The sequence below is a fragment of the Lathyrus oleraceus genome, chromosome 6, assembly GCF_024323335.1.
Source record: "Lathyrus oleraceus cultivar Zhongwan6 chromosome 6, CAAS_Psat_ZW6_1.0, whole genome shotgun sequence".
Taxonomy (NCBI): Eukaryota; Viridiplantae; Streptophyta; class Magnoliopsida; order Fabales; family Fabaceae; genus Lathyrus; species Lathyrus oleraceus.
Window position 1 is genome coordinate 567,027 of NC_066584.1, and position 16,397 is coordinate 583,423.

Here is a 16,397-nt window from a genome sequence, read left to right on the forward strand (position 1 = left end):
GTTTGTAGGCAACTCTGTTAACTTTCCAAGATATGTTCAACAAAATTTCATAACTTAGGTGGAATATTCATTTCCCGTAACACATTTCACTCATCTGCATTTTGTTAAATGGTTGTTCAAACCAAAACACAATAAAATAGGAGTATAACTTCAACAAAAGAGAACTTATATACTCATTGATGGTAGCAGAACAACAACACTGGAAGTAGCTTTCAGTCAAAAATTAATCACGTAATCTTATCCATGATTTTAAACAAGTTAAGTAATCGTCACAAATTCAATCAAAATCTTATTAAAGCATGCAATGCTGATTATTTATTTATTTTATAAATATTTTGATAAACAATGGGATTCACAAATTTCACCGCTTACAATGATTAATGAATATTTAACTGTTTTATACTTTAACAAAGTAACTAATTGTGAGTTATGATTATATTCATGGATAACCACAAAAATAATATTAGAGTAAATATTTTAACAAAAAGTTAGACTTCATACAAACTATTTGATTAAAAATCTAAATAATCAGATCATGCATGGACAATGAATCTCAACCATCACGACAATTCATTAGAGGATGTCATTCAAAATCAACAAAACATGAAATCAAACTAACCTAAAAAATATACAATCCAACTATGAAAAAAAAAGCAAACATTGCAAATTTAAAACACCGTTGTGATTATGTTTTTGTGTGTTGAATATAATCATATGGTATGTGTATATTTATATACAAATATGGTTATAGACAATTACACTTATGACTAATTGAATATCAATTATTACTAATGAGTTTTTAATGGATTCTTAACACTTCCCCTTAAGCCGGATCATATATATTGTATGATTTGAGCTTGATACAAATATAATCCACTCCAAAATCCTTGAGGGACTTGGTGGACATATCAACCAATTGATCTTCAAATTTGACGAACTCTGTTAAGTAATAAACACAATAAGAACAAAATATCTAGAAGTGGATCTTCTATCCAATAGTTTGTATCTGAATAACAAGTGATTTTAGCATCACCCTTATCTTCATATAATAATCCTATTCCTAGTGCATTTATATATATATATATATATATATATATATATATATATATATATATATATATATATATATATATATATATATATATATATATATATATATATATATATATATATATATATATTTGAGAATCTAAATAATTGTATTACAATGACTATCATAAGGAGCGTTCAAAAATTGACTCACAATGCTCACTACAAATGTAATATATGGTTTGGTGACAGTAAGATAATTGAGTCTATCCACTAGACGTCGATATCTTCCTGGGTCTTTCAATAGCTCTCCCTGACCCATAAGAAGCTTGACGTTGGGATACATAAGAGTATCAATGAGACGACAATCAAACATACCGGTTTCATTTAGGATCTCCAATGCATACTTACGTTGGTTAAATGCAATGTCTGATGAGGAATGAGCAACTTCAATACCTAAAAAGTATCTGAGTGGACCCAAATCTTTTGTTTGAAGTTTTTGAAAAGATGAGTTTTGAGTTGTTGAATACCTTATGTATCTCTAAAGTGATAACAATATCATCAACATAGACCACAAGAAAGATGAAATAATCGATGGAGGAATGAAGGAGGAAAGCAGAGTGATCTGCTTCACATCTAGTCATACCAAAATCTATCAAGCTAGAGCTGAAGCAACCAAACCAAGCACGCGGGGATTGTTTCAGCCCATAAAGAGAACGACGAAGCCGACGGACAAGTCCAAAATTCAGAGGAATAGTAAAACCTAGAGGTTGATCCATATACATTTCCACTTCCAATTCTCTGTGTAAAAAGACATTTTTAATGTCCAACTGATGAAGCGACCAATGATGAATGACGATCATTGCAAGAAAAAGACAGATTGAACTAATCCTGGCCACTGGAGAAAAAGTGTCACCATAATCAAGACTAAATATTTGTGTATATCCTTTGGCTACCAAAAAGGCTTTGAAACGATCGATCTGACCATATGGTCCAACTTTCACTGTATAAAGCCATCAACATCCCACAATAGTTTTGTCTAAAGGTAAAGTGACATTGCCCCAAGTATCATTTGAATGCAATGCAACTATTTCTTCCACCATCGCCTGACACCAATTGGAATCAATAATAACTTCACCTGTGGACTTAGGAATGACACATAATGCATAAACACAATGGAGACATATGAAGTAGAGAGACAATCATAATTTAAAACACAAACATATTTATGATTAGGATGATGAGATCAAATATATTTTTGTAATTCTATTGGAAGGCCAAGTTCAATTGACGTAACTAAAGGAGCAGTTGGAGCAAAAAATGGTGTTGGTGGATCAATATCAACTCTAACCTCCAATGGATGGTGTGTCCGTCGCTGGTAGACCTACAATGGACGTGTAATGGGTGTGTGGATGGTGGAAAGGATATGTCAAACATATGAAGTATAATGCTCACCGGGTGACACATAGGTAGAAAAGAATGAGGAACTTTCAAAGAATGTAACATCAGAGGAAACATGTATCGTTGAAGTTGGGGACACAAACAACAATATCCTTTTTGTATACATGAGTAGCATAGAAAGATACATTTGAGATATTTGGAAGAAAGTTTTTCTTTACCTGGACCGAGGTCATGAACAAAACATGTGCAACCAAATACGCGAAAAGGAACGAAGTATAGATCATATTGCGGATTCAAGATAGAATATGGAGTATGATCTTGAAGGACTAATGAAGGAATTCAGTTGATAAGGTGGTAGACAGTGAGGAGATCATCATCCCAAAAATAATATTGTACATTATGGTGACTTAAAAGAGTCTGTGCGATTTCAACTAAATGACGATTCTTCCATTCAGTGACACCATTTTGTTGTGGTGCATGAGCACATGATGATTGATGAATAATTCCATGTGATGTTAAAAAATATTGAAACTGGGATGACATATATTCACAAGCATTACCAGTGCATAAAATTTTAATGGAAGTGTCAAACTGGTTTTTAATTTCAGCATAAAACTCTTGGAATATATGGAAAACATCTAAAGTTACAAAGTAATAATATTTTAAAGTTGACTTGACACGACTAGGACCCCAAATATCATAATGAACTAAAGCAAAAGGTGGTGAAACACTTTTATGTACTCGTTGACAATAAATGCTACGAGCATGTTTGCCTAATTGATATGCGTGACACTCAAATGATGAAAGCTTAAAAAAACTAGGAACTAAAAAACGCATTTTATTAAGGTTAGGGTGACCAAATGTTGATGTCTAAGGTCTTGAGAAGAAATAGAAGCACATGCCACTAGTGGAGATAAATGATATAATCCTCCAAACTCACTCCATGTTTCAATCGTCCGTCTTATACGTCCATCCTGAGCATAAACAAAATTATCATAAAAAAGGACTGAACAATCAAAAGTACGAGTGAACTTCTTAACAAATATTACATTACCAGGAATGTAAAGGAAAAAAAAAGTCTAAAGACAAGTTTAGAAGTGGGTGTGCCTGATCAAGGCCTTGAACTTTGATTTTAGAGCCATCTACCACAGTGACAGAAGGAAAAGAATCAAAATAAGACAAGTGAAATAAAATAAATTTATTACGAGTCATATGATCAGAGGAACCAAAGTCAATGACCAAAAGAGGATGTAAAGACAAAGATTACAAGATTACCATACTGAGCAACGACGACAAATGATGATGGTTGATGAGCTACTTTGAATTGAAGGAAATCATTGTAATCAGCAAAGGGAATAGTAATGCCTTTAATGATCATTGGTTGAGCAACAACAATGACCCGTGGTTGTCGTTGTCGTTCTCTTGCCTTTGTACGACAATCAACTTCAATGTGACCGTAACGATTGCAATAGTTATAATGAATACCATGATGATGACCACAAAGTCCTCCAGTTCGTCCACCACGACCATGGTAGTGGGAAGCAAGAGCCGATGACTTAGTGGGACATGGCGTAGAAATCAGTCCAAAAGCATGAGGTGTAGTCAAGCGCAACAGTTATTCACTAACTACTTCATAGTTAGGAACAGTGGATCCCAATAAACTGGCTGAATTATGAGTGGTCAAAATTTGGAGTACGACAATAATACTTAAGATTGAAAGGTTTCAAGTTTTGGGCAGGAGTTGTTAGTCCAGTTCTTCCAACTTGTACGCACGATGAGGAAGTTTTTGGAATAAGCGATTTGGTATCTTCCAATTGGATTGTAGTTTTTCCTGCTGTGCGGGCATAACGACTTGCTTTAAGACCAGATAACCCTCTTACATCTTCCTTAACTTGACTTTAGTGTCGTATCTTTTGATGGCTATATGTCTGACAAAAAGATAAGAGAGCAGAATATATATATTTTTTCACCTATTTCTCCTTTATTTCCATTTTTTACCACCATTCTTTTCAATTCTTTATTTTTATTTACACTTTTTATTTTATTTTATCAGACAAATTCTATTTTGTTTTTATCAGACAAATGATGAAAAAAACTTATTTTTAAAAATATTATAATTGTTGTGTCACTCCAGAAAATAAACCTGCAATGTGCATGTCCCTGAGTGGAAAAATAAAGTGTTAAAGTAGTTTTAAAATTAAAGAAGATATTTTGAGTGGTTTTAATCAGAGTCATTAAATTTAATTTATCCTTTCTCTATTTAGAATATATGAGTTACATTTGATGGGATGTAATGAAATTGCAGAAAATCCAAAACACGCAAATCTAAGTAAGACATGGACAGATGCAGAAGTTTTGAGTAACGAGGTTAATATAAATATAACATTTCAATTTTAAAAATATAAATATACATTATAATTGTTTCCTACTATTTTTCATAGTCTGAAAACGTTGAATGATTTTTTCATTTTCAACGTCAACAAAAAATATAAGTAACATTATGTATTTGAGGATTATGAGTTGATGATTGTTCAATTGATTTTCTTTTAAAATATTTTGTTTATTATTAAAAACAATAAAAAATCATAATTAAAATCATATTCCGAAAATTCATATTAATATTATAAAATTGATACAAACACAACAATTTTAAATAAACAGTAAAAAAAACTCTAAAATTAATTTCTCTACCATTAACCCATCTCAAGCTCAATAAAATAATAATATATTTTTATTCTTATTACTATAATAAAAATAAATTACAAATTCATAAAGATTAAAATTTAAAAATTTATCTTTTAAAAAATCAAGGATGGAGAAGAAATTAATAAGAGGGATGCATTTCACATATAGAGAAACTGAAGTGAGAGAAAGAAGAATATGAAAAATGTTTTTTTTTTATATTTGAAAAGAATTAAAGAGAATGAAAAAAGAAAAGTTGAAAATTTTAATTTTTTTTATTACATAAAATTATTATTTTTTAAATAAAAAAACAAACAATATTTAAATGCATTAAACGTGGGTAAGAAATTAAATTATTTAATATATTAATATATTGGTTATAATTTTAAATATTAAATGGGTCTATCCTATCCTGGTTACAAGATAAGGGATAATCGTTTGTGGTTGTGAATTGATAAAAAATTGAAGGATGACGAAAGGAGGAGAGACACCAGTACCTCTGCTCACCCCATACACGCTGGGAAAGTTTCATCTATCTCACAGGTAGCTACTTTAATTCATTCAATTCAATTTCATTTCAGAAATGATTTTGATCATGTTTATTTTAGGATAGTGTTGGCACCGTTAACGCGAACAAGGTCCTACAACTTTGTCCCTCAGCCTCATGGTGCTGTTTATTATTCTCAAAGAGCTACTAAAGATGCCTTCTTGATTGGAGAAGCTTCTGGTGTCTCTACCACCGCACAAGGGTAATCACTCACTCTAATCCTTTATCATCCATCTTCTTGTTTTAACACGCATCACCAAATTGAAGGTACCCACATACCCCTGGAATTTGGACAAGGGAACAAGTAGAAGCATGGAAGCCTATTGTCAACGGAGTTCATGAAAAAGGAGCCATATTTTTCTGTCAACTTTGGCATGCCGGAAGAGTATCCAAATATGGTAACCTATCTAACTTTTCTTTAAAGAGATGCTAACTATATGTATCTTTATCAAATCATAGCTATATATATAATCGGATGCAGAGTTCCAGCCTGAAGGTAAACCCCCGATATCATGCACAGACAAGCGCCTTCGAAAAGATATCTCCAACGATCCTGCTGCAGCTGATAAGTACCCACCTCCTCGCAGACTCAACACCCATGAAATTCCAATAATTGTCAATGATTTTAAAATTGCCGCAAGGAATGCAATGGAAGCAGGTTTTGATGGAGTAGAGATCCACGCAGGTAATGGATACCTGTTGGATCAATTCCTAAAGGACAAAGTGAATGACAGAGATGACAAGTATGGAGGTAACTTAGAGAATCGTTGTCGCTTCCCACTTGAAGTTGTGAAGGCAGTAGCTGATGAGATCGGAGCTGACAGGGTTGGTGTGAGGTTGTCCCCTTTCGCCGATTATAATGATTGTGAAGACACAGATCCTCAAGGATTGGGTATTTACATGGCTGAATCATTGAATCAATTGGGCATTCTGTACTGTCATATGATTGAGCCAAGGATGGTCACACAATTTAACAAATCTGACACCACCAAATGGTCATTGATGCCTATTAGGAAGGTCTTCAAAGGGACATTTATTGTTGCTGGAGGTTACGATCGGACTGAAGGAAACCGCGCTATAGAATCTGGTGCTGCTGATTTGGTGGCTTATGGACGACTCTTTTTGGCAAATCCAGATCTCCCTAAAAGATTTGAGTTGAATGTGGATGAATACAACCACCCTGATCCAACCACATTTTATTCACACGACCCTGTGCTTGGATATACTGATTATCCATTTCTACAAAATACTCCTTGTACTTCTGTTTGAGACAGGCAAACGAGTTTAATTTAATAAAGCTACCAATGCTAATCTCTTGTTGTTGAGTATTTGTGCAAGGAACAAGTTTTAACCTATATTCTTGATTAGGTTAGATTGTTGGATTATTTGAGTGTTGTAACTCCGTTTTGGACGCTGACGGATGCGTTAGAATGATAACATAAAAGACTATTATGCTTGTACCATGTTATAGTAAATTATGAATGCTATGAATTATATTATGATGTATGTTATAAATTGTTAATGTGTTTCTTATGTGATGCATTTCATAACCTATGCATGAATTGTTGTTGCGTTGATTATAATATGACTAAAATTTATGAGTGAGGTAAACCTACGAGAATGCTAGGTAAATGACTCAGAAAGATATCTTAAGTCATGAAATGGTTTAGATAGTGATGCTTGGACTAATCGAACCGTGGTGTGTACAACGAACAAGCAATCACGGGAATGATACATTAACAAGCTTTGTATGAAACATGTGTGATTTATATAATGAGATTGGATCATGTTATGATGCCATGAGAATTGATATGATATCATGAGAATTTGTTGACATTTTTGGTGAGGAATCTTTGTTCCAAAAGTTATATTTTTGGTGAGGAACCTTTGTTCCAAAAGTCATATTTGTTGAGAACTAATCACGTATTCAGAATTATTTGTGAATGTGCACATACCATTTGAGAGGCTTATGTAAAACAGAAAATGGGGATGTGGCACCAATGTTTCGTGCCTTAATTGGGTTTGAGTCCCAACCATGACGAACATGGGGGGAAGGTGGACACCTAAGTGGGTTAGAGTCTCATACGGTGAAAGATACCCTAAGTGGGTTAGAGTCCCATACGGGTTACGATCGCTTGAACTCGAGATTAAGCCTCATAGAGGATCCGATATCCACCGTGAAAGTCGAATCATACGAGAATGCATGAGCCGAGTCTGGCTTAGACGTAGGCCCGTTCGGGGATTGATGTTTCGTGAATTCGAATTGTGATTTATTGAGTTATGTGAACTCAAGTGCCATGTTTCCATACATTGCGATTATCCCTTAGTTGCTCAAGTCCTAGTTACATTGTGTGAGTGATGCACAAGTAACAGAAGGTGAATAATTGAGTTAGAATTAGGTAGCAACTTTGTAGAGCCGAGTTGACCCATATGATAGGAGTCATTGGCGGAACTGAGGGGGACGTGGGAAGGCCACGACCACCCCTCAATTTTTTATTTATTTTTAATTCATATAAATTAAATTACTAAAACATCCTTATTTTAATTTAAAATTATTTTTTATTTTTTATTTTTCATTCAATGTTAGGTTAAAATACAGATAAGATAAAAAGCTCCTACATTTCCTTTCTTTCTCATATGGGTTTGCTACCGGCACCGGAATCGGAACAGATTAAAGTGATCGACATCTAACAGGTAAAAAACTTTATTCATTCTTCTTTTATAAAAGGTAACAAATTAAAGTGATTGCTTGATTTGTGTTTTTGAGATTTTTAGGTTCTTCTTTCTTGATGTGTTAAAATAATCTATATGAGGTTTATTAAGCCAATTCATAACACTGTAATTTACAAATATAGTTATACACTGTAATAAGGTTTATTTAATCATTGTTGCTGCTAATTTCTAATAGTGAAGTTACCGGTATTTGAAAACGGATTAAAGTTGATTAATTAAGTTTATTAATTTTTTTCTCTTTTAATTTTTATGTTCTCTAAATTGATTTTTGGATCTTATATGATATTATAGGAAGAGTAAAGATGAATAATAGGAAAATTGATTCTTTTTTCAAAAGGAAAGCATGTGAAACTGAAAGAGAAGAGAGAGATGAAGAAATTATAATCCCGACATCCGAATTTGAAACAGTTCTTGAGAATCCAACAATTGAAGAGCATCATGGTTTTGAAAATTCTTTGGAACGCGATCCTGGAAAGCGTCCTCCGATTTGGCAATATCCACCAAATCAAGTGGATGCAATACGAAGAGCTTATCTAAAATGGGATCCATATCAAATTCATTTAGAAAACTATCCTTTGTCCGGTAACGAGGATCATCCGAGAAGGTTTCAACATACTTGGTTTAGCATATTTCCATCATGGTTAGAATATTCACCATCTGAAGATGTCGCATATTGCTTACCATGTTACCTTTTTAGCAAAAAACTAAGTGGACGTCCCGGATCACTTGTCTTTATTTCTATGGGTTTTAGAAATTGGAAGAAAGTTAGGAATGGAAAACATTGTTCCTTTCTTAAACACATAGGGAAAGATCCTTGCTCACCACACAACAATGCAATGAAAGCTTGTCAAGACTTGTTGAATCAAGATGGTCATATTAGAAATGTTACTCAAGTGCAAAGTTCAAGTCAAAGAATGAATAATCGGTTACGACTCAAGACTTCAATTGACACTGTTCGTTGGTTAACACTACAAGCTTGTGCTTTTAGGGGTCACAACGAAAGTAGCAAATCAAGAAATCAAGGTAACTTTCTTGAGTTATTGAAACTTTTAGCATCCTACAATTATGAAGTTGCAAAAGTTGTGTTGGAAAATGCTCCACAAAATTGCAAGTATACTTCACATCAAATTCAAAAAGAGCTCTTGCAAATTCTTTCTAGTAGGATGAAAAAGAGTATTCGTGAGGAAATTGGTGATTCCAAATTTTGTATCGTTGTTGATGAAGCTCGTGATGAGTCAAAAAAGGAACAAATGGCTCTTGTATTAAGATTTGTTGATAAAGTTGGTTTAATACAAGAGAGATTTTTTGATGTGGCACATGTTAAAGACACCACATCTTTAACTCTTAAGGAAGCAATATGTGATATACTTTCTCAACATAACCTTGATGTTTCTAACATTCGTGGCCAAGGGTATGATGGTGCTAGAAATATGAGAGGAGAATGGAATGGTTTACAAGCCCTCTTTATGAAGGATTGTCCTTATGCATACTATGTTCATTGTTTTGCTCATCGACTGCAACTTGCATTAGTTACATCATCAAGAGAAGTCAAACCTGTTCATAATTTTTTTGAGAAACTGATCTTTGTTGTGAATGTTGTTTGTTCTTCTACAAAGTGTCATGATGAGTTACAAGCTGCCCAATTAGAAGAAATTGTTTATTTGTTAGAGATTGATGAGATTGTAACTGGTAAAGGTGCAAATCAAGTTGGTACATTAAAACGAGCTGGAGATACTCGTTGGGGATCACATTACGATTCAATTTATAGCTTGATAAACATGTATGAAGCAACTTGTTTAGTTTTAAAAAAAATTGCAAAAGATAGAGGGAGTTATGCTACACGTGGGGATGCAGATAGTTGTTACAATTACTTGAAGGCATTTGATTTTATATTTATTTTGCACTTGATGAAAGAAATCATGGGAATAACAGATATGCTTTGTCAAGCCTTACAAAAAAATAATCAAGATGTAGTTAATGCTATGAACTTGGTTCGTTCAACAAAACATCTTATTCAAGGTTTGAGAGAAAATGGTTGGGATATATTGTTTACTAAAATGGTATCTTTTTGTGAAAAACATGGTATTGAGATTCCCGATCTTAATGATGTTCATTCAACAACAAGATTTGGACGCTCCCGTCTTGAAGAGAATCAAGTCACAATTCAACATTACTTTAAAGTTGAAATCTTTTTCACTACCATCGACAAACAGTTACAAGAGTTGAATAGTAGATTCAGTGAGCAAACAATGAATTTGTTAACTCTTTCTTGTTCTTTATCTCCTAAGGATGGATATAAAGCTTTTAGCATTGATACTATTTGTTCTTTAGTTGAAAAATATTATCCTATGAATTTTAGTGATCAAGAGAAGAATAATTTGCAATTTCAACTCCAACATTTTCTATTTGTTGCTCGTCAAGCATCAAACTTGAATAATTTATCAACTATTCAAAAACTATGTTCATGTTTGGTTGCATCTGGACAGGCTGAAACTTACTTCTTGATTGATAAACTACTTCATCTTATCATGACTCTTCCCGCTTCTACGGCCACAACTAAGAGGTCTTTTTCAGCAATGAAAATTATTAAGACTAAGTTGAGAAACAAGATGGATGATGGGTTTCTTGGAGATAGCACGACAGTATATATTGAAAGGGAGATTAGTGTAAGCATTAGTTCAGAGTCAATTATTGACGATTTCAAGTCACTCGGAACGCGTAAAGCATTACTTTAAGGTAGTTTTAAGTCATGTAATTTAAATTTTTAGTAATTAACTTTGTATTTATTTTAACTTTAATGTTTTATTTAAAATACTATTTACATTTTATTTATAATCTTTATTTTACGTTAGCGGTCATCCCAAATTTTTTTATCTGACTCCGTCACTGGTGTAAGGTCATAGAGTGCTTTGTGTAGCTACCATGTCAAATACTTATCATAGTTTTATCGGAGAAATTTCCAAAATATTTAAATAAAAAATAATAATGATTAAATTGATTTTATGAATCATTTTAATCATAATTTGCTATGTGGTATAGTGGTGGGAAAATTTGTTATTGGCTAAAAGGTCACATGTTCAAACCTTTATGTGAATATTTTTGTATTTATTTATTAAATTAACAAAATAAATGGCCAAAAGTTGTGTCTTGTCAGAATCAAAGTTTGTTTTTCTTCACCAATTGGCATGGATTTCTCTATAAATAGAGATAATTTGTAGACTTGAATATACACGAAAATTATATGTTTCAAGTGTCAAAAATTATATCTAACTCTTTTTTTACTTTTCTAGTGCACGAGAACAAATAAGGGAACTTTTTTCCGTAAAATATCGTTGATCGATATGTTTAACGTGAATATGTGATTCATGTTAAAGTTTCCAAAGTATCTTGAAGGGGATTTGTCGGGTTACCCATTTTCATTTAATTTGCCTAAATTGGTGGAAAATCTAAAGCTTAGTATAAACACACACTTTGAAATTTATTTTGTGTAACTTTCATCATACCATTTTCATCTTCTTCTTGTTCATATTTTACACTAAACCCCCAATATAAGATCTAACAATCTTTAGGTTCAATTTTCGATTTCGATTTTGATCCATACTTTCTATAATTAATATTAAAGTATCCAACTTTAAAGAAGATGATAACAATTTTTAATGATGGTGAAAGATACATAATTAATTCATATAATTTTAAAATTATGGAATTTTAATTTATGATTTTTTGTGATTAATTTGTGGTTGAAACTTTGATGGAGAGATACACATACATCTTTGTTTATTCATACTCATGGTAAAAGGTACATAATTATTTTAAATAAATGTATCTTATATGATGTTCTAAATCTTTTTAAAATATGTTGAAAATAATATTCATTTATGATAAGTTTAACATATGCAATAAATTTATATATGCATGATTTGTAAATTATTCAAGTAAGTGAATTTGAATAATTAAGAATATATTTGGTTTATGGTGTATACTTTAATGTAAAATACATGTTAAGTATTATTCTTTGGTATAAGTAATTTATTTTAATTAATAATACATTATTTTTGGATAAAATTATTTGGTATAAAATTAAATAAATAAAAAATCATGAATTTGAACTAATGATGCATATATTGGTAACATAAATTGATGCAACTAAAATGTTAAAAATGGAAATGACATGTCTAAGTTGTATTTTAATTTGTGGAAGAATTTATTAAATTTAAAATGATTTATCTCATATTACATGTGTATTATAATATGAAAATATTATTTCTTATTCGTCTTGATATTAAAAGTAATTTTGGTATATTTTAGATTATTGTAATTTTTCAATTATTTATGGAGAAAAGTTATAGAAATATTAATGATGTGAATTCATTGTTTAATCTGTATTGTGATTTTTATTTGAATATACCATAGAATATTGTTAAATATAACACATGAATTTATCAAAGAATTTGTTATACATATGTTAGTTATGCAAGGAAATTGTTTATTTAAAAATAATAGAAACAAGTTGTATGTTGTTGTATTTATATGGAGCTTAAGAATTACATGTTTGAACTCACTTTATGATATAAATATTAGTCATGACAAATTTGTATGATCATGATTGTTGATTGCTATAAATGTTTAATGCATTAAGTATATCTTAAATATATTTCAATGGAAATAAAACTTCAAACTAAAAAGGTTAGCAAAAGAATAATTACATAAAATTTGTGTATATGATAAAATAATGACAAAATTGCCAAGATGATAGTATGTCAAAATTATCAAGAACATATATTTATTTTGTATATGATACTTGTATTAAATGACAAAAATGTCATTGATTAATGGTAGTTGGTAAATACTATCAAGAGAATATAAAGTTATCATATGCATGACTAGTTGAAAGATTGAATATTCAAAGATTATTAAAGATGAAAATCTTGCAATTATTTGACGAAAGAATTGACAAAGATATGATGTCTTTGGATATAATTAGAGACAATGAAGACATCATTAGGGATGTGAAACATGCTCATATCTAATTAATCATCGATAGTAGAAACTCAACTCACACTTGATTAACATTAAGTCTTGAGTTCAATGATGAAAGTACACTATTAGAGTGATTGAAGTATTTGACAATAGATACATCCCAAAGGGTAAAAGTACTTGGACCATAAAAATAAATATGGTAGGATGAGGTTTTCCTCTTAATAGACATATAGCATATATTTGCTGAAATGTATAATTATGGGTGCATTTCTGATATAATCTACCTATATGAGAATGAAGTGGTGCCGCTTCAAAGAGTTCAGAGGTTTGACTCTTAAATTCTCATGAAAAAGATATGAGATACAATGTCTTATTTAATGTGTCATATTGATAATTCAATCAATGATATCGAGATTTCATGTATGAGTTATGCGTGCTTATTCTAATGAATAATTGATTCTAAACTTATCTACCAATCTATTCAGGGATGAGTGAAAATTTAACTTACTAAGTATTGGTTCAAATCGTAAGATACCTTTATCTAAAACCATGAAATTTCATGAATAATGGATTTAGATATATTTTGAAAATAGTGGGAGATTGTTGGAGAAATATCCAAAATATTTCATTGAAAAATAATAATGATTAAATTGATTTTATGAATAATTTCAATCATAAGTTGCTATGTGGTGTAGTGGTTGAAATTTTTTAAATTGTCTCAGTAATTCAAAGGTTGCTTTTCTTCACCAATTGGCATGGATTTCTCTGTAAATAGAGATAATTTGTAGATCTGAATATATACGAAAATTACATGTTTCAAGTGTCAAAAATTATATCTAAGTCATTTTTTTCCAGTGCACGAGAATAAATAAGGGAACTTTATTCTGTAAAATATTGTTGATCGATATGTTTGAAGGAGTGTACCTTGATAGGAATTTCGACTTAGGTCTAATTTTGTAGTATTAGCATAATTAGATATTTTGGGTCTTGCTTGAGGAGCAAACAGGCCTAAAATCTATAAATAGGGAGTAACCTCTATCATTGTAATATAACACATATTTGCAGTTGCAGAAGAATAAAAATTTCAGTTTGAGGGCAGAGAGTTACTCTGCAAATTTTTTTATTCTTCTTCCTTATTCGAAAACCATAATCTCTCTTACTTTCCCAATTCAATTTTGTTTCTTTTAATTACCATTGTGCATTGAAATCTTACAATCAATGTTGATTGATTCACTCGAATAAAGAGTGAATAATAAGAGGAGTAATCAATCAGAAAGATTGATTCTTGCTCATCAAGATTCGTTTTGAAATTCTCTATAGGTTTTGGTGAATTTCTTGAAGGGAAATTGGTGAATTTCCAACAAAATACTTTCATATTAAGATTTACAAAGTATCCTGAAGGGGAATCGCGAGATTACCCATTTGCATTCAATTTGCCTGAATTGATGGGGAACCTAAAGTTTAGTATAAATACATGTTTTGCAATTTATTTTGTGCAACTTTCATCATACCATTATCATCATCTTCTTGTTCATGTTTTACATTAAATCTCCAACACAAGATCTAACAATCTTTAGGTTTATTATTTATAATTATTTATGGAGAAAATTTATAGGAATATTAATGATGTGAATTCATTGTTTACTTTGTATTGTGATTTTCATTTGGATATACCATAGAATATTAATGATTTTCATTTGAATTTATCACAAAAAATTTGTTACACATATGTTAGTTATGTAAGGAAATTGTTTATTTTAAAAGAATAGAAATAAGTTCTATGTTGTTGTATTTATTATGGAATTTTAATTAATGATTTTTTTGTGATTAATTTTTGGTTGGAACTTTGATGGAGAGATAAACATATATCTTTGTTTATTCATACCTATGGTAAAAGGTAGCGCTGGACAGAATAAAGAAACCCAGCCCAAACCGACCAAACCATGTGGCCCCTTAGACACCGGTTCGGGTGAGTCGGTTTTTCGGTTTGACGGTTTGAATAATCTTGGGTTCACATGGGTTAAACCGGTCGGTTTAGGTTTGAATTTATGGACCCGATGATATCCTAAACCGACCGGTTCAGTAGAAATTATGTTATAGACCATAAATTCCTAAATCAATCGGCCGGCCCAACCAAAACCAAGACTCTCTCTCAGTCTCAAATCTCAATTCATTAGTTCCACTTCTTCGTGAGATTCATACGCACAAACAACAACGTTACTCCGCTAGGGTTCATCATTCTCTCAGGTAATCGGTTGATTCTAGGGTTCATCCTTTCAATTTCCAGTTCGTGGTTTCATCGTTTAAGAACTAACTCTTTCTACCTTCCAATTTTTCGGTTGATGCTAGTTCGTGGTTTCATCGTTTAACGAAGAACCGTCGCCGTCCATTATTCAACCACAAATCACCACCGATGTAAGTTACTCCTTATCTTTCTTTCTCTCTTTCCCTCTCTTTCTCTCTGACTATGGTTGAAATGTTAAGTTTGGTTGAACTATTTCTGATGGGTTTGACTTTGTTTTGTTTTAACTCCGATTCTAAAACTGCTTCTTCAGATTGATTTTGTGAAGGTGTTGTCGGTAAATATTGTTCCTACTCAGCTCGCCGACAACTTCCGGAATAAGAAGCCTGAGGTTTTACTCTTGGCCGTTATAAACTTCATGTTATCTATAGCTACTAATAACTAGCTGCTCAAATAAAAAGTGATTTTTAAAGCTATAACTACTGCTATGAAGAATCATTAGTTACTGCTATGAAGAAATAATCATTTTCTTACACAAGTTTGAAATCACTTTTTTCAAGCATTAACAAATAGGCTCTTTATCATGCTAGTCTTGCATCTGACAGAAATAAGTTTAAGTTGTTATAGAGGAATATTTGTTTTTAGAATTAGTTATTTGTGATTGGGGCAAGTATTTTTGAACTACTGTTTTTGCAGCCTCATTGTTTCTGTTTTATTTTCTATTTATTTTGTACTTTCTTGATATTTCAATATGATTATAAAACTATTTCATTGTTCAGTTGT

At 31.6% G+C, this 16,397-nt stretch overlaps 1 protein-coding gene and 1 long non-coding RNA gene across 2 annotated transcripts; both read left to right on the forward strand.

Annotated features, from left to right (window-relative positions):
- The first annotated feature begins 5,494 nt into the window (after positions 1-5,494).
- On the forward strand, positions 5,495-7,165 carry LOC127098046 (putative 12-oxophytodienoate reductase 11). The gene is made up of 4 exons (XM_051036547.1): positions 5,495-5,655; positions 5,721-5,861; positions 5,927-6,057; positions 6,141-7,165. Exons 1-4 carry the CDS (start codon positions 5,582-5,584, stop codon positions 6,926-6,928), a joined length of 1,134 nt encoding a protein of 377 aa, XP_050892504.1. The 5' UTR covers positions 5,495-5,581; the 3' UTR covers positions 6,929-7,165.
- Positions 7,166-15,268: 8,103 nt separating this feature from the next.
- Positions 15,269-16,397, forward strand: LOC127093536 (uncharacterized). The gene is made up of 3 exons (XR_007792563.1): positions 15,269-15,619; positions 15,722-15,787; positions 15,928-16,397. It is a non-coding gene; the product is annotated as an uncharacterized LOC127093536 (long non-coding RNA).

What these genes read in the sequence shown, in the direction of transcription:
- LOC127098046 (XM_051036547.1), top strand. Translation starts at nt 5,582, where the DNA reads ATGACGAAAGGAGGAGAGACACCAGTACCTCTGCTCACCCCATACACG. An exon ending in GTCTCTACCACCGCACAAGG is followed by an intron (nt 5,862 to 5,926) that starts GTAATCACTCAC and finishes ACCAAATTGAAG; the next exon opens with GTACCCACATACCCCTGGAA. An exon ending in CGGAAGAGTATCCAAATATG is followed by an intron (nt 6,058 to 6,140) that starts GTAACCTATCTA and finishes AATCGGATGCAG; the next exon opens with AGTTCCAGCCTGAAGGTAAA.